The sequence below is a fragment of the Prosopis cineraria genome, unplaced genomic scaffold (genome assembly GCF_029017545.1).
Source record: "Prosopis cineraria cultivar Desert tree isolate PC_DT_omini unplaced genomic scaffold, ASM2901754v1 PC3, whole genome shotgun sequence".
Classification (NCBI taxonomy): Eukaryota; Viridiplantae; Streptophyta; class Magnoliopsida; order Fabales; family Fabaceae; genus Prosopis; species Prosopis cineraria.
Genome location: NW_026555334.1, coordinates 42,686,981 through 42,708,011, shown reverse-complemented (window position 1 = coordinate 42,708,011; position 21,031 = coordinate 42,686,981). Strand labels below are relative to the sequence as shown.

General features: G+C 35.4%; 1 protein-coding gene and 1 long non-coding RNA gene across 3 annotated transcripts; one reads left to right on the top strand and one right to left on the bottom strand.

Moving 5' to 3' along the window:
* Positions 1–250: 250 nt before the first annotated feature.
* On the top strand, positions 251–17,929 carry LOC129304503 (myosin-6-like). The gene is given in 40 exon segments (XM_054944190.1): positions 251–659; positions 2,172–2,300; positions 2,385–2,528; positions 2,675–2,820; positions 2,900–3,056; positions 3,227–3,285; positions 3,388–3,547; positions 4,297–4,446; positions 4,543–4,679; positions 4,785–4,931; positions 5,058–5,159; positions 5,989–6,046; positions 6,180–6,281; positions 7,015–7,052; positions 7,193–7,319; positions 7,569–7,739; positions 7,831–7,962; positions 8,077–8,186; positions 8,273–8,333; positions 8,675–8,852; positions 8,933–9,138; positions 9,355–9,474; positions 10,550–10,648; positions 10,933–11,145; positions 11,310–11,449; positions 11,621–11,738; positions 11,823–11,867; positions 11,979–12,065; positions 12,177–12,347; positions 13,863–14,018; positions 14,105–14,293; positions 14,549–14,674; positions 14,792–14,862; positions 14,968–15,011; positions 15,014–15,066; positions 15,826–15,882; positions 16,756–16,812; positions 16,955–17,035; positions 17,127–17,209; positions 17,379–17,929. Coding segments are annotated over 40 exon segments (4,542 nt in total). The 5' UTR covers positions 251–656; the 3' UTR covers positions 17,494–17,929.
* An 87-nt stretch (positions 17,930–18,016) lies between these two features.
* On the bottom strand, positions 18,017–20,060 carry LOC129304504 (uncharacterized). Of its 2 annotated transcripts, XR_008591705.1 has the most exons (3): positions 19,640–20,055; positions 19,383–19,515; positions 18,017–18,157 (listed from the first exon to the last, which is right to left on the bottom strand). It is a non-coding gene; the product is annotated as an uncharacterized LOC129304504 (long non-coding RNA). The 2 variants fall into 2 exon arrangements; XR_008591704.1 differs by lacking the exon at positions 18,017–18,157 and having other exon boundaries at positions 19,381–19,515; positions 19,640–20,060.
* Positions 20,061–21,031: the final 971 nt, after the last annotated feature.

Sequence of the window (21,031 nt, the reverse complement as noted above, 5' to 3'; positions counted from 1 at the left end):
TCAGGACATGGTGGGAACCAAGCAAACCATGCAATCAGCGCGTCCCCGTTTTTTAATTTTGGTACGGTATATACATCTTTACCGTTGCGACTCTCTCTGACCTCGTCTGAGTTGTCATAATTACCCCCCGTAATTCAAGCCTCCTTGAAGGTCATAACGGGGATTTCATCCTCATAAGGCGACGTTTTGTTTGCCATAATCTTGCTGCTAATTCAACATCCTATTTTCATTAACTAATAAACTTAGTCACGAAGACAAACGATGTTGGCAAGCAAAGAAGAAATCTGCAGAAAATAGCATAGCAGACACGGAACAAGAACACGATAAAAGAAAAAAAGAAAACATCTACAAGCCAGGTCTGCTGCTATAGCAAGCAGACGAGGGCTTATTCTCTTCTTCAAAAGTTTTGGTCTTGTTGAAGGGGTTAAGCTTCTCATTTTCTCGTCAGTGTACATCCAGTTCATATATAGTATTTCTATTCTTTTTCATCATTATTTCGGATGTTTCAAAGCGCACATCGAGATTGGTGTGCTGCCATTGAACGAGGAGGATAAGTTCGTAGATCTTTATTTCGAGCTGAGTAGTGCATCTGCTGGAGGAATTGGAAGCAGATCCGGGAGCTGCCTTAGTTTTTGATCCGATCAATCTCCCACAAAATGGTATTCTTTGGTCATTTATCTGGCTTTTTTATGGTCATTATTGAGTCAATTCGAAGTCTTGCGTTTTCATAGTAGCTAGAAATTCCACTCTTGTTGAAATGGAATTATGGACGAGGGGTCCTGGTGCTTCTGTATCAATTAATTGGCTTTCTATTGCCTAGTCCCCGGATTCGATCTCTAGCTTTCTTAGAATTGGTTTGTCTAATGAATTTTGATCTCGTTCTAAATGGGGTGCTTCTTCTTATTGTTGATTTGACCATTAGTATTTAGCAAACAACACCACGCGAGACCAATTCTAGGGACAATGTTTTTCTTCTCCCCAATGCTCTTTGGAGAACCAGGAAGCACTAAATTCTGGGTACTTGATCTTAGTCTGGAAGGAATCTCCTATTAATTTTACTGGTTTTTCCTGAATTTTAATTCATTTTAAACTGAATTTTCCTCAAGTAGTGACCACTCTTATCTGGATTCTCCCGACGGTTGCCTCATAGGAGTAAAGATTTAATTTGTTGCACTCTTCTTTGTGCATCTGATAGATTTTCAATGACTCGAGTCGGGAGCATATTGTGGTTTCCGAATGTGTTTCAATATTATAGTGAGTCTTTACACCCTTTTTCCCAGTTGAACCTGTTACTTTATCAAAGAGGTCAGGCCTTACTCTTTGAGGCTTAACGTGAAAGCAACACACACGAGGGTTAAAGGTGCTTGTGTTAGGAAACCATAAATACATCCTTTTTTGCCCGTGGTAATGACTTTCTGTACTGTTTAATTGATATTAATGCCTTCCTTTTTCTGCATTTGAATTATGTATACTTTATTAATAATGGTGTAAACCCTTGTATATTCTCTTTGCTTTATCCTTGATGTTTGTGTTCATCTAATTATAACATTTGGACGCAATCTATCAATTAGATATTTTCTTGGCACCTGGCTCACTTGTTTGCTCCTTTAAATTTAGTCATATATCAGTCCTGATTTCAATACTAGACATTGTTCTACGTTCTCTAATGGTACTTGTTGCAACCAGCTTTGTGGATGAGTTGCTTAAGTGACCTTCTCCATGACTTAATTAATTCATGCCACTGAAATTAGTATTTAAAAATTGTGTAGCTTAGGAAACATTTTATAAGCAGACAAGTAAAGATGGGCTGACTGGAATTCCAATACCTGTTCTGATATAGAGTAGAACTTTTTTATGGTTTTGGGATGTCTATTGATGCCCTAAATGGCATGAGTATAGTAACTCTTGTTTGCACCTTTAATTTGAGGTAAGTTAAAGGAATTGCTTCTTGCAACTGAGTTAATTCTGTTTTTTTTTTTCATTCAACAATTTTGTTGTGTTTATCTATGAAAAAGGTTACACTTTTGGGGTCAAAAGCAATTATGTTCTCTCAAGTGTCAAACTTTTCTAATTTGCCTATATGCATTTTTACTGTTAGCGATTTAATATGCATTATACTGGAAGAGGGGAAACATGGATGTATAATTCTGTTGTCACATTTTGCATTGTAGGTTGCTGCTGTCAATCCTGTTGTTGGGTCCCATGTTTGGGTAGAGGATCCTGATGTGTCTTGGATTGATGGTGAGGTTTTGGATGTTAATGGAGAAGCAATCAAAGTCCTTTGCACTTCAGGGAAAACAGTGAGTATCCTCTTCTTGTGTAGAACTATTTGATGCTTTAGCGTTGTGATTTTTACCCTTCTCTTTTTGCCTTAAAAAATGCAGGTGGTTGTTAAAGCTTCCAGTATTCATCCTAAAGATACTGAGGTGCCATCATGTGGAGTGGATGATATGACAAAGCTAGCTTACCTGCATGAACCTGGAGTCCTGGACAACCTGAGAATGAGATATGATATCAATGAAATTTATGTATGCATCTCAGATGCTGACCTTCCAATGTCCTCCTTAAGTGGGGGAAATGTGGCTTAATACATTTTTTTTTTTTTGCTTTTAGTGGGAATTTTATGTATTTTTACTCTCTTGACCTTTGCTAATACCCAAAATTGTGCTTACAGACTTACACTGGAAATATATTGATTGCTGTGAACCCTTTTACAAAGCTTCCTCATCTATATGATAGCCATATGATGGCACAATATAAAGGGGCAGCTTTTGGTGAGCTGAGTCCACATCCATTTGCAGTTGCAGATGCTGCATATAGGTAAACCTTGTTGTGTCCTTTAAATTACCCATCTAATTGTATTTCAAGCATGACTGCTTAATAATAATTGTCGATACAGGCTTATGGTTAATGAGGGAATCAGCCAATCAATATTGGTCAGTGGTGAAAGTGGGGCTGGTAAAACAGAGAGTACCAAATTACTAATGCGTTATCTTGCTTATATGGGAGGACGAGCAGCTGCTGAAGGTAGGACTGTTGAGCAGAAAGTCTTGGAGGTAAGAAAAGTAAACTTATTCAGTATTATTTTTCAGCATGCTAACTTGACCAGTGTAAATTTGTTTGTTCGCATTTGTAATCTTTTCCAGCATCCAGTTTCATACAACCTTAAATTTATATTCACTTAACTTTGCTTTTTCTGCCCTTTATTATACCTTGTTCTTTGCAGTCTAATCCTGTTTTAGAAGCCTTTGGCAATGCAAAGACTGTTAGGAACAATAATTCAAGGTGGGATGATATACAAATTTTTTCTGCTTTTGTATATTTATAGCAAATTTTTTGGCATGCTATGCTTTTATTTATGTTATATTTTTACCTTTTTTCTTGCAGTCGCTTTGGTAAATTCGTGGAGATTCAATTTGATCAGATGGGGAGAATTTCAGGAGCTGCCATAAGAACTTATCTTCTGGAAAGATCACGTGTCTGCCAGGTGTCAGATCCAGAGAGGAATTATCACTGTTTCTACATGCTCTGTGCTGCACCTCCTGAGGTAGTTATGATTATATTGACAGGAAAAAATGAAGGAACCATATCATCAATTATAAATAAAGAGCCGTTGGTTAAAAGACAAATTATAAATACAGAGCTTTTTTTATGTGCTTTTCCCCCCCGCTCGATTGGTTCCTAAGATTTGAGGAACTCTCCACAGGGAATACTAATGTGGACTCAAACTTAGTTTCGGTGAAAATGATAAATGATTGTCTTATTTTTACCATTGTTGTAGATTTTTAAATATAAACTGCTTGTTGCAGGGCGTGTTTGCTTTATCATGATAGTACATGCTGATATGATTACTTGCGTTATTCTTGCCACTGATAGATTAGAAGATAGAGATTGGGTAATGAAACTTTAGCTTGCTGGGATATCACTGATCCTGTTTTCTTCTAATTCACACTTTCAAAGGCTTAGTTTTAGAATGTTCATGGTTTAGTTTTCATTAACCTTTATTGTACTACACATAGCAGTAGTTTGATTCTTCACGTACCTCTTGTGAATGATGGGTCATACAATGGGTGGTTCTACCCACTTTGCACTAGAATGGACCACCAATTTTCACCTTTCAGACTTTGAATAATGTCTGATTTAGATACTGCTGAGCAAAAGCTTTAATAAAACTTAGTTCCCAGAATATGCAATGGCTTGATTTTTTTTTTAATTTCACGTGTGTGCAAATAACTTCTTATCATTATAACTTGCTAATTTTTCTTGTATTTGATGTATGTTGTCTTTTTGTCATAGGATGTTAAGAAGTACAAGTTGGGAAAGCCAGCAGCATTTCATTATCTAAATCAATCAAATTGCTATGAGATAGAAGGGCTTGATGAAGGTAAAGAATATATTGCCACAAGAAGAGCAATGGATGTTGTTGGAATGAGTTCTGAGGAGCAGGTATTTGTGGGTTGTTTCTCTTGGTCATGGTGAATTTCACAAAGAATGATCTGTTTTCATTAATCGTCTTCTCCATTTTTGCTTGTAATTCTTCAGGATGCAATATTTCGTGTGGTAGCTGCAATTTTGCATCTTGGAAACATTGAATTTGCCAAAGGGAAGGAAATAGACTCATCTATGCCCAAGGATGAAAAATCTATGTTCCATCTACAAACTGCTGCTGAGCTTTTCATGTAAGCAACCTTGCTTTTTTGTGATGTTTAAATGATTCATTCTTTACAAGTTTTGCATTCCATATCCTTTCCATATTTAATCCTTAGTCCATAATTATTCTTCAGGTGTGATGCAAAGGCACTTGAAGATTCTCTTTGCAAGCGTGTAATTGTTACTCGTGATGAAACCATCATAAAATGTTTGGATCCAGAAGCTGCTGCACTTAGCCGAGATGCTTTGGCTAAAATTGTTTACTCTAGGCTGTTTGATTGGTAAGCCTGTGAGCAAGTTGCCAAAAAATGTATTAGTTTGAAGCTATATAACAGTATATGGATATTTTGGTCAATTTTCATCAAGCACAAACTGCTGTTTCTGTAGTTTTTTTTGTGCTTTTGCAGGCTGGTGGAGAAAATTAATAGTTCAATTGGTCAAGATCCTGATTCAAAGTCCCTAATTGGCGTGCTGGATATTTATGGGTTTGAGAGTTTCAAAAATAACAGGTGCTTAGTGGTATGCCTTTTTTGGTTAGTCATAAGTCAGCCTCCGGGAAATACAACCCAAAGAATGTTACAGATTTGTTGGGGGTCATTGGTCTCCTTCTCAAGTTGTCATATTGTTTAGAGTTCCATCTCATTGTGCCCTTTGACTTGCAATCTTTTTGGTGGTTATCTCTAAATGTTGGTTTAGTTCCCCATTTAACAAAATTTGAATTAAATATAATGCTTGTTCATCAATCAGTCATGCATTTAACACAAGTTGCTGTCGGCTTTTTGAAATTCTCCAGTTTCCATAATTTGAGACAGGGAGCCTCCAAATATAACTTTAGATTCTTCCTTGGACGATGTTGGGCCTCCTTAATTTTCAATAACATCAAAGCTTCTGGAGTCAATTAATTATGATTTGGTTGAGTAGTTTATAGATCTGCATTCAAAAGGATGTTTTATTTTGTAAATTGCATGTGATTTTAGTATGAGTTAACATTTTAATGTCTTTTATGTTCTTGGGAGTTTAACAATATCAAATCAGGTTCTTTGCATCGCAAGTGGGAAATGCCACAAAGACATGATATTAATGTTATTATTCTTAGTGTGACGTTGATCATAAAATGAGGTGAAGAAAAGTCCAAACCTTTACCATTCTGTGAATGTCAGAATCTGGGAGGTTCAATAGTTGGGCTAATTTTAGACTCTTATTGTTGGTGGTTTGGGGACAAGTATATTAAATTTAAGCAGTAGTCTGGAATGATGGGGCTGTTTTCTCCATATTATTACTGGTGTCCCTGAATAATTTTAGCTTATGTAATATCTGGTTGTTTTCTGTACTTTGCAGTTTTGAGCAATTTTGTATTAATTTGACAAATGAAAAGCTTCAGCAACATTTTAACCAGGTTGGTCACTGATAGAGAGACCTTTTTTCTTTAGAGTTGCTTGCATCTTATCAGCCTTCTTACATTTATACAGAGAAACACAAATTTTGAGTTAACATGTGCTCTTTTAATGCTCAAATATTTTTTTCTGCAGCATGTTTTTAAAATGGAGCAAGAAGAATACAAAAAAGAGGAGATTGATTGGAGTTACATTGAATTTGTTGACAATCAAGATATTCTGGATCTCATTGAAAAGGTTTTCCTTCTGACTGCACAAATTTTCCGTTGATTGGGGTAGTCTCTTGTGTCATATTTTGTATGATATGCTCATTGCTGGTTAAAAAAAATATGCATTAAATGTGCCATTGATGGGCTATAAATTTGTCACAGTTTAGTTTGAAGCATGTAGAATATTTACCTGAAGGGCAACTTAAATACTCTGTAGCTTCATTATACTGTAAAATATAACTGAACAAAAGTTAAAGCTGCAGTTTCATCTTTTGGTGAAAATGACCGAAGTTGCATTCAGGGTGGTATACTTTGGTGGAATAGTTGACTAACTACAGTTTTGACTCTTCCCAGAATAGTTTGATTTTGGAATTGGTAGAGAAACAATATGAACTAGTTGTGTTACTTTAAATTAAAATGGCTATACTATAACGACAAAAGGGCTGAAGAGCCCAATAAAAGATGGTTAACTTTGATTACATAGCCTCAGTTCCATTTGTGGTAATGGCTTCTTGATAGTGATAATGATATAAAGAAAAATTGAGATGAGAAAATTGTTTTCACAAATAGATTAGAAATGTGTTTCATTTTGGCTTTTGACTATTAACGAACTAGGTTCTGATGACAACTTGAAAATGAATGAAAAGAAACTGAGCCTGACTAGGTTTTGCAGCTCATGTACACATGGATGTATCGCTCATCCCTTTCTTTCTTCCTTGAAAATAACGTTTTGTTATTTTTATTTTTCCTGTTATTTTCAGAAACCTGGAGGTATTATTGCTCTTCTGGATGAAGCCTGGTAAGTAACTGTACCTTTGAATTGTTATAACGTGTCTGTGTCTTGATATCTCAGGACATGTAGCTTAACTCTCAATTTTACTTTATTTGTGTTTTTGAGCCTTTTTTGTCTGTGCTCAAACAGTTTCGTGTATTTTGCAGTATGTTTCCTAGATCAACACATGAAACTTTTGCTCAAAAACTGTATCAGACATTCAAAAACCATAGAAGATTCAGCAAGCCCAAATTATCACGCAGTGACTTCACAATATTGCATTATGCTGGTGACGTAAGTTGGGATTGTCATTACTTTTTCAGACTCACTAGACTCATTTCTTGTGCATTGCACAAAGTAGGAATTAGGAAGTGAGCCATATTGTTCATGGCTTATAAATAGTACATCTTAGTATAGGTTTTATATTTTATATTGATTGGTTGATAATGTAAGGACGTTCAATTCGTAGGATATAGGTCCAGAAAGCTAGTGTGATTTTTTTCTGCTTTGGAAAATCATACACCTAATCATTGACACTTTCAGGTTACTTATCAAACTGAATTGTTCCTGGACAAGAACAAAGATTATGTTGTTGCAGAACATCAGGCACTTCTTAATGCTTCCAAATGCCCCTTTGTATCCGGTTTGTTCCCCCCTGCCCCTGAAGAATCATCCAAACAATCAAAGTTCTCTTCAATAGGTTCTCGATTTAAGGTTAGTGTTTTTCTTTTAAATTTGATAAATAATCTGGTCATCTTGCTGACTCTTTTTGGTTCTGGAAAATCCTCCTTCATGTGTGCTACAGCAACAATTGCAATCGCTACTTGAAACTCTTAGTGCCACCGAGCCGCACTACATTCGGTGTGTAAAACCCAATAATTTGCTTAAGCCAGCAATTTTTGAGCATAAAAATGTTTTGCAGCAATTGCGTTGTGGGGTAAGACAGCTATGATTCATGTGCTGGTTTAAATATATATAATTGGTCATGTAAATTAAATTTGCTGTGTGGTTATGTTGGTTTATGCTTACTACATTGTATGTGTGATTTTAGGGAGTTATGGAGGCGATAAGGATTAGCTGTGCTGGATATCCTACTAGAAAAACCTTTGATGAGTTTGCAGACAGATTTGGCCTTCTTGCACCTGAAGCTCTGGATGGAAGGTATGAAGTTGGTCATCTTTCTTTTCAGGAAAGCTAGTGTTCTTTTCCCATTGTCCCTTACTTATTTCATGTTTTAATTATATTAGTCCTGATGAGATCACGGTTTGCAAGAGGATTCTAGAGAAGGTTGGACTTCAAGGCTACCAGGTAACTATTAGTAACATACTGCAGGGTGTGCCACTTAGCTTATCACCACCTAGTTGTTGCTGGCACCACTAGTAACCTGTCTTTTTCTTTCCTCTCACATTACACCTCCTATAAGTGCTTTTCTACCATTTCTGCATATATTTGGGATGGAAAACTTGAAAATATAGGATATCTTTAGGAATAACTCCTTCTTGTGTGTTCATCTAGCGTGCAATGAATTCTAATGGTTAGTTATGTTCATTTACACTTGATGCTAATTATGTTTACTGTTTCTGCTTTGTTATCCAATACTAATAATTGCTTTTGGTGAGTTATTTCACTGATTCTTTGTATTGCCACAGATTGGTAAAACAAAGGTGTTTCTTCGAGCTGGGCAAATGGCAGAACTTGATACCCAGAGGACTGAGATCTTGGGAAAGTCAGCGAGCATTATTCAGAGGAAAGTTCGTTCCTTTTTGGCGCGCCGAAGTTTTGTCTTGCTTTGCTTGTCTGCTGTACAGATTCAAGCTGCATGCAGAGGTTTCTGCTTATGTTTTTCAAAATATTTTCTTACAACTTTGGACTTGTGAAGTCTCACAAGTTTCCAATGCTGATTGTAGGACAACTTGCTCGGCATGTTTATGAGGGAATGCGGCAGGAGGCTTCTAGTGTGAAAATTCAGAAGAATCTCCGCATGCATTTTGCAAGGAAGGCATACAAAGAATTGTATGCCTCTGCCATTTCTATTCAGACTGGTATGCGGGGGATGGTTTCTCGTTCTGAACTACGCTTTAGGAGGCAGACTAGGGCAGCAATTGTTATACAGGTAGGGGATATGCTGAAAAAATGCCATCACTACATGATGTTTATACATAGCACCATTTCAATCTGTCTCTATATTCATATATACATCTATATGCATGATAGTTTGTGCAGAAAGTTATTGATACACAGTCTATAAGAATTATTTTCTCTTGATGGCATAAACGTTTTTGGGTTTTATGTGGAATTCTTGCAACACCAATTTCATTGTGTATTGCAGAGCCATTGCCGTAAATACTTGGCACATTGTCATTTTATGGATTTGAAGAAAGCAGCAATTAGAACACAGTGTGCATGGAGAGGAAAAGTCGCTCGGCGTGAATTACGAAAGCTCAAGATGGTAACCACTCTTTGTTGTCCTTGTCCTTTAATTTCAATTTAATCAATAATATATGAGATACTATGGTAAATTTGTAAATAAAATTGATAGATCCAAAATCGTAGTTATTTGAAGTGAGGTTGGAATTGAATGAATTGTGAAGTGTATTGAGGAGTTATGGTTATGGGCCTGTTTTATCTTAAGGAAATCCTGTGAAGTTTTGATACCTAGCAGTACTTTGCCCGTGAGAACTGTGTTAGGTTCCTGTTATCTTCAAAGCCCACATATACTCCAAGAACATTAAACTAAGCTTTAGTTTATAGCATTTGAAGCTATTAGCTACCAGTAGGTTGCATAGATACAGGTATGAGTATCCGATATGATACAACATGATATGGAAATATGGCAAATTTTCAAAATTTAGGGTACGGGTACGGGGATATTTATAATATATATTTTAACATTTATGATATAAGGATAGGTATTTTAATTTTTAAACAAGAATTTCTAAAGTAATATAAGGATATTTATATTAATTAACTGAAATGTCAAGTGTTTTTTCAAGTTTTTAAGTGATATAATAAAAAATTATTGAAAAAAAAATCATATACAAATGTTAGAATGTATGAGATGTATGCATAAGTATCCTACAAATATCATATCGGATACGAATATGTTTACTTTTTTGAAATATCCGTGCTTTATATGCTACCACTAGCACTGGAATGTGAACAAATCTGGCATCCATACTCTTCCAGCCATAGGTCTTTCCAGCCCTCGCCTAAATGTGTTATTTTCTCTTCAATCCTCAATCAAGTTATATATAGTTACACTTTTATGCTTTTTGTTCCTAGAGTAATATAATTCCATTCCCTTGACTTTCTTCATCCACCTTGTTACATTTTTGCCCTCTACTACAACCTTTTAAAACGATGCCTCTATAAAGCGATGCTACCTGACTATAATATTGTCGAGTATGCTGATTGGTGGGGATATCACTTTATTTTATGCAAATGATTTCTAGCTGTTCACTTATATCCACTTCTTTTGCTGTGCTTAGGACTTTGTATATTTTGTATTTTGCTTTTTATTGCAGGCTGCAAGGGAAACTGGAGCTCTACAAGCTGCCAAAAATAAGCTTGAAAAGCAAGTTGAAGATCTTACATTGAGGTTGCAGTTGGAGAAACGATTGAGGGTAATAATTGTGTTTGCTAGTGAGATTGTTTTAGTGTAGTAGTCATACAGCATCATTTGTTACAAATATTATTTAGTTTGAATAGAACAGTGTAGTAGTATGATTTATTTGCTTTATAAATTGATAGTGGTTCAGAAAATTTTGCCAGCTGAATAAACTTGATCTTTGCAACTGTTGAGAGAGATATTTGTCAGTGTTTTGTTATAAAAAATGTCAAAGTGACAGCATGTTTTGCTTGCAAAACATTCAAATGTTTTTTTGTTCATTGTTTTTAACAAATGTAGGTTGACATAGAAGAAGCAAAAACACAAGAAAATGAACGATTACAATCTGCTTTGCAAAAGATGCAACTTCAGTTTAAAGAGACAAAAGTACAGCTTGAAAAGGAGCGCGAGGCTGCAAGAAGGGAATCAGAGAGAGCTCCTGTGATACAGGAGATTCCAGTTGTTGATAATGCATTGCTGGAGAAGCTCACTAGTGAAAATGAGAAACTCAAGGTGAGGTGCTTTTGGGCATAGATATCTGAACTGTGTCACAAGAAACAGTTTTTTTTTTTTTTTTGGGTTCTGATACGTCTCAAGAATAATCTCATAACTAGGAGAAAGGTAGCTGGCCATTTCTTTTTACTAATTAATATGGTGCCTTCTGGAATCTGGTACAGACCTTGGTGAGTTCACTTGAAAAGAAAATTGATGAAACTGAAAAAAGATTTGAAGAGGCAAACAAAATTAGTGAAGAACGAATGAAGCAAGCCTTGGAGGCAGAATCAAAGATAATCCAGTTGAAGACTGCTATGCAAAGGTTTCTTTGTGATTAAGCTATTTCAATCTCAGATATATATTTGATTTATATCATACAGGCTATTTCTTGTGTTCAGCGTCAGTGGTCAAATTGTAGCCATCCAGACTCTTTTTTGGTTCTGAAGTCTTGATAATCGAGATTGCTTTTCACCTTTTCTTTTCACATTGATAGGCTTGAAGAAAAATTTTTCGATGTTGAATCTGAAAATCAGATTCTTCGGCAACAATCTTTGCCAAACTCAAATGTAAAGAAAATGTCAGAGCACCTCTCAACAACCCCTACAGATGAGGTAACTTCTGCTTCCCAAATTACATCTTTCTTGATTACCTGTCTCTGTATGCGCATCTTGTGATATTGGTTTTTCCATCTCTAGAAGTTGGAAAATGGCCACCATGCAATGGAAGAGCAAAAAGCTGTTGTGAGTACACTGTTTGCTACTCTTTCTATCTATTTTCTTTCAAAATAATTAGAATTTCTTTTTAGATACTGTTTGCTGTTTAGTGCCATCTAAAATTAGTTGTCTCTGCAGGAAGCACAGACTCTTACAACACCAGTTAAAAAGTTTGGTACCGAATCTGATAGCAAATTAAGAAGATCATTCATTGAACGTCAGCATGTGAGTGCCTTGAAGTAGTCTTTTTCATTATTTTTTGTGCTAAAAACTTTTTTGTACATTATTTTTCAGAAAAGGAAACTGTTTAATAAATTATTACTCTTTTTTTTTTAGGAGAATGTTGAAGCACTAATCAACTGTGTTAAAAAAAATATTGGGTTTACTCATGGGAAGCCTGTTGCTGCATTTACCATTTACAAATGTCTTCTCCACTGGAAATCATTTGAAGCTGAGAGGACAAGTGTATTTGATCGCCTCATCCAGATGATTGGTTCTGCAATTGAGGTGACTGCATTACTTTATTCTGAATTATATTTTAGGAGAAACAATAATAAAATGGAAATGCTTGGTTGAATATCATAGATATTGAAATGTGCATATCAGAATGTGGAGGTGATATTAAAATTCTATGATGTTTTGCAACTTAAGCCAGACTCTGCTTCGTGCTTTGTATTTATCTATGAGCCTAGTTGTATAATGCTTTGTGGGTAATCTGATGTTAGCTGCAGATAAGGGTAACTGTGGATAGAATGATCATGGTGAAGGATTGTTAACCGATAGGAATAATGAGTTGTTTGTCTGTCTGTTGTGATTAGGTTATCAGTTTGTTGCTTTCAGTTAGAAGTGTAATTAAATCTCCCCTTTCACTCTATCCGGTGTAATTAAATCTCCCCTTCCGTGCATACATATTCACATCTAGGGTTGGTCCCTAGTCTCTAAATCAACACCCTAAGAATATCCTTGACCAATGCCTATTTTTACCACACTTTCAGGCCTAATCGGGTAGAGTTTGTGGGTTTTGAAGATTAAGTGATAAAGATGGTGGGAGAGGAACATCTAGCTTAAACTTGTTGCTGCTGGCATTTGGCAATCCTTTTATAATGTTTAAATTCTTAATGCTGTAAAATATAAGAGAATCTGTTGATTTTTGAAAAATGTACTGTTAGGTGCTTATTTTAGTTTTCAACAAATCGATAAACAATTGGGTGTTAATGCTTTTGGGTGCTATAAAGCTTGCTTAAGAACTTGATTATATTGAGAATTGCATTCAAGTTTATAGTAGCACTGATTATTATCATGTGGTTTTACTCAAGATGCACTGCTGTACAGCCCTACAGCAACAGAAGGATTTTCCCCCCATCTGGCCGTAACGAATGCTGTGGGTTGTCTGGAATTATTGGTATCATATTTGAAAGAAGGAAAGAAAGAAAAAGGGCATTTAAAACAATGGCAGACTGAAATTCACATAAAACCAAAGTGTCTTAACCCTAATATGGTACTCTAAATAACACTGCCATAGCCTAGTGGGTTGAAAGATAAACTCAACAAGTCTTTTGATGGATAGCTGTACGTTTTTTTTTTTTTTATCATATGCAAATGAATATTGTGTTACCTTCCCAGATCACAGCTTTTGTTCATGACCAGTTTATTTCTCTTATATTATATGTTCTGTACTTTTTGCCTTTAAATTCATGTTGCAAGACTATTTTCTGTTTTAGATCCTGAGTACTAAAACTGTAAAATTAACATGCATGCATGCCAGAATGCTGGCTTACTCGTTCTTTAATTGTTCTCATTGTTCCTTCAGCCATCTTTCTTTAAAGATTTTTTTTAAACTCATTCATATGCTTAAGCACTAAACAATGAATCTTTCATGTGGTTCCTTTGCTTGTTGAAATATGTGGTCCTGATTCTCTTGTGATATTTTATATTTTTATTATGGTCCTATTTCTGGTACTGGAGCACTTGTCTAAATCTAGTTTTTGTCTTTCTTCTTTTCTGTTCTCTGTTACTGTCCAGAATCAAGATGACAATGATCTTATGGGTTATTGGCTGACAAATACGTCCACATTATTGTTTTTGCTCCAAGAAAGTTTAAAACCTGGTAATACAAGTGATGCAACTCCGGTTAAAAAACCACCAAATCCAACATCCCTTTTTGGAAGAATGGCTATGGTAACAAATCTTTATTACATTTTGTTTAACTTGATTTATGTTTCTTCCTGCTTATAAAATTTCGCTTATGTATGGATAAATTGCAGGGTTTTCGCTCTTCCCCTTCATCTGCCCACCTTGCTGCCCCTGCATTGGACATCGTACGCAAGGTAGAGGCTAAATACCCTGCTTTACTTTTTAAGCAGCAGCTCACAGCATATGTGGAGAAAATATATGGCATCATTCGAGACAACTTGAAGAAGGAGTTAACACCATTCCTTTCATTATGTATACAGGTGTGTTGAAATTGAGTTAACAATTATTTAACTAAGTTGGCATTAAACCAATCATTAAAGGATAGATAAAGTTGTGGCCTTGTATTTTTATCCATATGAGCTCATTTTTCATTCCAATGCAGCTACTGTCCCTGCCTTTCTGTGATATTTCTAGAAACTTTTGAAAGCATTCTGAATATCCAATGGCTACATTCTGTTTGAGCTACATATGTTTATAGTAATGCCCCGTGTTCAAATTTATCACTGAATATACAGGCACCACGAACATCAAAGGGAGTGTTACGGTCTGGACGATCATTTGGTAAAGACTCTCCTATGGGTCACTGGCAGAGTATTATTGAATCCCTCAACACCCTCCTCTGTACACTGAAGGAGAATTTTGTAAGAAAATTAATTTTAACTTGTTAATTAGGAATTTAAGTAATTATATGATCCCCGTTCTGTTTATGCTATTGTTGCTTTTAATTTAATGACATGATGTCCACTTTTGCGATTCAGGTACCTCCTGTCCTCATCCAAAAGGTCTTTACTCAAACATTCTCATATATTAATGTACAACTCTTCAATAGGTAACTGTTTTTTACATGCATCTTTTAACATAAATATTTGCATCATTATGCTTTTTATTTTTAGATGCTTAGAAATTAACTATATACAAATTTTACTATTACTAGTCTTCTTCTACGCCGTGATTGTTGCACATTCAGCAATGGGGAATATGTAAAGCTGGATTAGCAGAATTGGAACTATGGTGCTGCCAAGCAAAGGAGGAGGTGATTGATTTGTTGGCTTTTACCATGATCTGTTAACTTTACTTGTTACATTCATTAATTTAGGTTCCGTTTGATTCCCCATGAAAAATTGGATAGAACAGTTTTAGGTAAAAGTGAGTAGTCACAATTTTTTTATGGCTATCACTATATAACATTATACACCTGAGATGCAAGGCAGGCCCTGATAAGAACTATATAAAGTTTTCAATATAAAAACTAAATTTTTGTTTCCATTTGTTAATATATCATTATACTCTGTTTTCATAATCACCAGCTGTCATTGTTGATACCATCTTTGCTTTCATCACCATTTTTTCATCCACCACTGCTGTTGCAGCCACAAACACCATACTTACAAGCAAACCACTGTCACGGCTGCCACCACCACTATCACCTTTCCCTTGCATTTTGCTAATGTTACCTCAAACCTTTGTTAACATCACTAGTATTTTTGCCAACAGTTGAATTTTGTGCTGACTAGACTTTTGTTGTTCATCTACACTTGTTATGCAATTTGATGTGTTTTACATTGATATACTAAACACATGACAGTATGTGGATTTGTGCAATGAATAGCATATGTAATACTACTCTTTGCTGCTTGCTTATGCTATTAGGTCTTGTTTTATATTGTGTAGTTGGGCCATTACAAAGTGATGTGATGCCCTATAGTTGCTAACTGTTGCTTTTGGACTGGTTTACGGATCTCCATGATGGTTCATGGCTCTGATTTCCAAGTAATTGCCTTGGATTTTGCAGTACGCTGGATCATCTTGGGATGAGCTGAAGCACATAAGACAGGCAGTCGGGTTCTTGGTAAGTGTATCTTGTTTTTTCTATATGATGCAGTTTCACATCAACGTTACTTTGTTCTAGCTATCATTTCATTATATTGATAATCTAAAGGTTTATCTACTATGAATCTTGTTCATAATTCTGAGAATTTTGCAACTGATTTTTACGATAGGATAAATATAGTCAAAGTAAAGGATGAAAGGCATCTGCTTATACTCCTGCATCATAAGTATATTAATTAAGGGAGATTTCATGATTTCATACTCAAGGAGAATTAGATTTACTGTTCGTTCTTTACTGTGAGAGAGTACATCTTTTCTCGATTCTAGAAGAATATTATGCTTGAACAAATTTATGAGACTTACTGTTTAGTTTTTAATTTTAAGATGCCCAGATTATTACAAACAAGGACAGCAATGAGACATGTTGAGAAGGCAAAGGTCAAGCCTGCTTACTGGGCAATGGCGATTTTAAACCATGGCAGTTATCCAACCTAATTAATTTATAAACTACTGCAGTGTGTTTGCTAATTTGAAGAGGCTAAAATGAGATAATCCTTTGTGGTGAAATTGTTGAGCCTCCAACTTAGGCGGTGATGAGGTGGTTGTATTCATGTTTTTTGGTATAGATCTTCATTAAGGCTTGGTAATTGCATCTTTGACAGTAAAAAAGGCTTGGTAAACTTTTTATGCTAATCTGTGTCTATATGGAGGCCTGTAGCATCTGCCTTTGCGATGGTTTTATTTATAACGAATATGATGACAAGTGTCTTAATTGAACAAGAAAACATTTATTTCTATTTTCGTTCTTGAGAAACTTGACATGAAGTGATCGCATTCCATGCATGTCTTTGTTACTTTTATTTGGTTTAACTGATGCCATTTTTATATCCAGGTTATTCATCAGAAGTACAGGATTTCCTATGATGAAATTACCAATGATTTGTGCCCTGTAAGTCTTTTCATCCCAAACTCTGATAAAGTTTGTGTCTGGTGCATCGTCACGAAAGCACATCGCTGTGCTCTTACTCCTTATGAATGGGTCTTTCTTTGTTTCTGACTCCACCCCCCTTTTTTCTTTTTCCTGACACCAGATCCTGAGTGTCCAGCAGTTGTATAGAATATGTACACTTTATTGGGATGCTAATTATAATACTCGAAGTGTATCCCCAGATGTAAGATTTTTTTTTTTTTTAATACTGTCTAATTTGCAGCAGAAGATATGAATGCCTGGTTAAATTTAACACGCTTCCAATTTTCCGTCAGGTCCTTTCAAGCATGAGGGTGCTTATGGCCGAGGACTCCAATAATGCTCTTAGTGATTCATTCTTGCTGGATGATAATTCCAGGTGAGAGTGCTCGTACGTGCAATGACTTCAGGAGATGCTATAACTTTCTTGCCTTTTGAGCTTGAGAGCTACAGATTAGTGGCAACTTTACCTCTCCATTCTCTTAGATGGGGAAAATTTTATATGTAATTTAATTGGTTAAAAGTTTATTAATTTTTGTCTCTTACAGTATCCCTTTCTCCGTGGATGACCTCTCTACATCACTGCAATCGAAGGAATTCTCAGACATGAAAGCAGCAGAGGAACTTCTTGAGAATCCAGCCTTCCAATTTTTAAAAGAGTAGGCATGATAGGAAGTTTAGTAAGCTTTTTATGTTGGTTTATCTTTGGGGCAATGAAATCATGCCCCTTGGGGATCCATAGTCCTTGCTATGGTGGTTGTAAATCCTTTCATATTTTTTTCTTTTTCTATCTATTGGATTGAATCCCAACATCTCGCCCCTGCTGTAAAGTTATTTTTTCATTCTTTTGTTGGCATTCAATTGTAAAATCTTTATTAAGAGGGGCAGGGATAATTTTAGGATGAGGGAACAGCTTGCCTTCTCTATTCCTTTTTTTTATTTTATTTTTTGGGCTTTGTAATGTTATGGTCAGAAAATAGTTAAAATTTTGTTTGGGTGGGTGTGGGGAAGTTCAAGCTCACTTTCTACTCAATTTTTTGCAGTGTAAATGGGCAAAGAACAAAAATTGATACGTGGTAATGAATAGCTAGTTTCTTTATATGCTGGACTCTACCTTGTTTCAATCCTTCTGTTTTCATCCACTTTCATCTGATTCTGCTACATTGCTTACCAGAGATACTGAACGCGGGAAATATCTATGAAAGCACTTTTACTAGAATGAATGATACAAAAGTGAAGCTTTTCCTAGTTTCTACATTGCATATCCCTTTATTTCTGGATCAAATCAAAGCGTTTCTGCAATCCACGTTGTTCATGACATTGTGACCTGCAAATAAGTGTGGATTGGTGTGCTGGGATTATTTTATTGAAACTCACTTTAACAGCAAAATGGGCTATGGCTGGAGAACAGTCTATGGCTACGTCCTTGTCTTGAACTATAAATATGTTGTTGCTTATTTTTACAAATTTGGGGTGTGACATGGACTTCGGGTCGCATCTTATATGCAAGGTAAGAATTTCATGTGATAGTTGCATTATTTGTGTCATATATTAAGGTGTTGCAAATTAAACATAACCAATTGAACTTGATAAAATTAAACAAAGCTAATTAGAAACAATATTTGGTTAATTTTTTATAATGTCAAGATCATTTGATTTTTTTTTTTTGTCCGATTTGTTCAATTGGGTTCATTTTGAATTGAACTGAGTCTCCCTTGCCAAAAATGTATTCAATGTTCTATTGGAAGGCAATGACCCATATCCATTAGCTCTCTTGGGTCTTTCCAACATTATACAACTTTAAATTATCTAAAAATGTAGAACCTAATATATTAAAAATTGAATATAATTTTTTTTGCTAATACTTTTTTCCAATATTATTCAATACCGTTTTTCATGAGAAAACCAATACATTTTAAATCTTTTATTTAAGTAACATGTGTGAATAAATTAGTGATTGTATGAATGTCATCAATTTTTATTTTGAAAAGTAAGTGAAATTTAAAATCTAATTTATTAACAATCGTAACTTTTTCACAAAAATATATTATTTTAGTATGACAAAATTAAATCCAAACTGAATCAATCCAACATTAAAACCAAACCAAAATGAAGTCATCTTAAATCAAATAGGTCTAGGTTGTTACCAAACGTGACATTTAATTTGTTTTGGAAGGCATCACATGCATATAGTAAATAATACTACTTTATTTCTAAGGATTGACGAAACTAATTCTTTAAAACAACTCTGAAGTAAATTAAAGTACTTCAAAAAATTTATTTTACAAAAAGATACACTTTATTTTGTTAATACTATATATATATATATAGAGAGAGAGAGAGAGAGAGAGAGAGAGGAGAAGAGAAAGGATAACATTGGAACAGAAACTTATGGACAAAAGTAAAATAAAACCTATCATAAGTTAAGGAAATTAAAACATTATTTTAAAACACACAAATAGACACGTCCCAATTTTTGGGTAATTTTAGTTATTAGACGAATTAATCTGGCATGTGAGAAAATGAGCAGCAGTAGAAGATGTAGTACTTACAACAGGAAAAAGACTTGAGTGTTAATTTGTGACAGTAACCTTGGTTGGTGGCAGCATGAAAGAAGATGAAGTAAGAGTGTCTTGTCAGCAAAACTGCGACCCTAAGAACTCCGTTATACAATACAGATGCAACCTGAGAGACCAAAGGCAACAAACAAAATCATCATGGGGACATTTGGATTTGCTTCACTAGGGTTATAGACACGGTCTGTTTTGTGTGTGTGTGTGTGTGTGAAGAAAAGTGCAGGCATATATACGAGAACTCAGCGTCTGCCTTTTTGTCCTCCGCCTTCTTTACCGCCGAGTTACTGGTTCTTGTCAACTCAAGAAACTGATGCTGCATGAAACACATTATTGGATGGAAGTCATGTGTCAGATTAAGGTTTTTCTGAGTAGATAACCAATGAAAACAAAAGATCAAAATCAACACAAAAGACTGAAACTCCGCCTAGCCCATGAGGAATTCACATGGCTGTGGCCCCAATCACACAAGCGGGTGCAACCCTAGCAAAGAAACTAGGGTTAGGGTTTGGGACCATAAGGACCCCTTAATGGACCACCATAAAAGTTCTAGCCACCTCCATTATATAATCTCACTCGTTTACACAGGAACACAAGTTCTGCGAGTACGGACACAGACACTCAGAGACTTTCAGAAAAATCAACACACGAGCGCGAGTTTTGGATAATATCAAAGGGATAAGTTACATATGGGTCGTTGATTCTTTATGGGGTCGTCATTCCACTGCCAGTAGTTGAGTTAAGGTCCTCTAATTTGCCTATGAAATCTCTCTCTCTCTCTCTCTCTCTCTCTCTCAGAGTCTCTCTATCCTGATCCTTCTTGTTGGGTCCATTTTGACCATATATAACAACATTATTATTTTTTGATTCCATGATACGATGTCTCCGCGTCGGTTACATCAGATTCAACCACTTCATAAGCAACCTTGAGTTGTTTTATCAGACCCTTTTTGTGCGTTTCTGTTAGGGACAATAACTACAGGAAGAAAAATAGTTTTGCCTACAAGTAATTTATGTTAAACTCAGTAGTTTCAGTTTTGTCTAAAAATATTTCTCTTTGGACCATTAAACGAGAGGAGGCTTCTACCTTAAAGACTACCAAATTAACAACATATATATTGCAGACGCTGTTATCAGGATGAATAGAATTAAGCCCAACTATATGCGCGCGCGCAGATGACTGTGATAGTAACTAAGAACAACATTCATTTACTTAATTGTTTGACTGGTTGAAGAATTACATATCTTCGTGTCTGGTACTAATTTTCCCCAACAAAAAAAAACAAAAAACAAAAGGAATCCATGCCAACCGAGTGTGACCCTTTTCTGAATTTTGGCAGATCTATGTAAAAATGTATTTTTCAGTAGGGCACGTTAATTAGTATGATCAAATGTGAAATTAGTTAACTAACCTTTATATATATATATATAATATATTCAACATGCAACCAGGCCTATATTAATTACAATCCCAGTGAACGTCTAATTAATAGTGATTAAACCCTAATTTAATTGAAAGATGTTGGGAGCCAGGGCAGTCACTTTCATAGTATTCCTTGTCAGAGTACGAGCGATGTAACAAGTTTGTCTTACTTGCGACATTAATACATATGATGATGAAGAGAAAT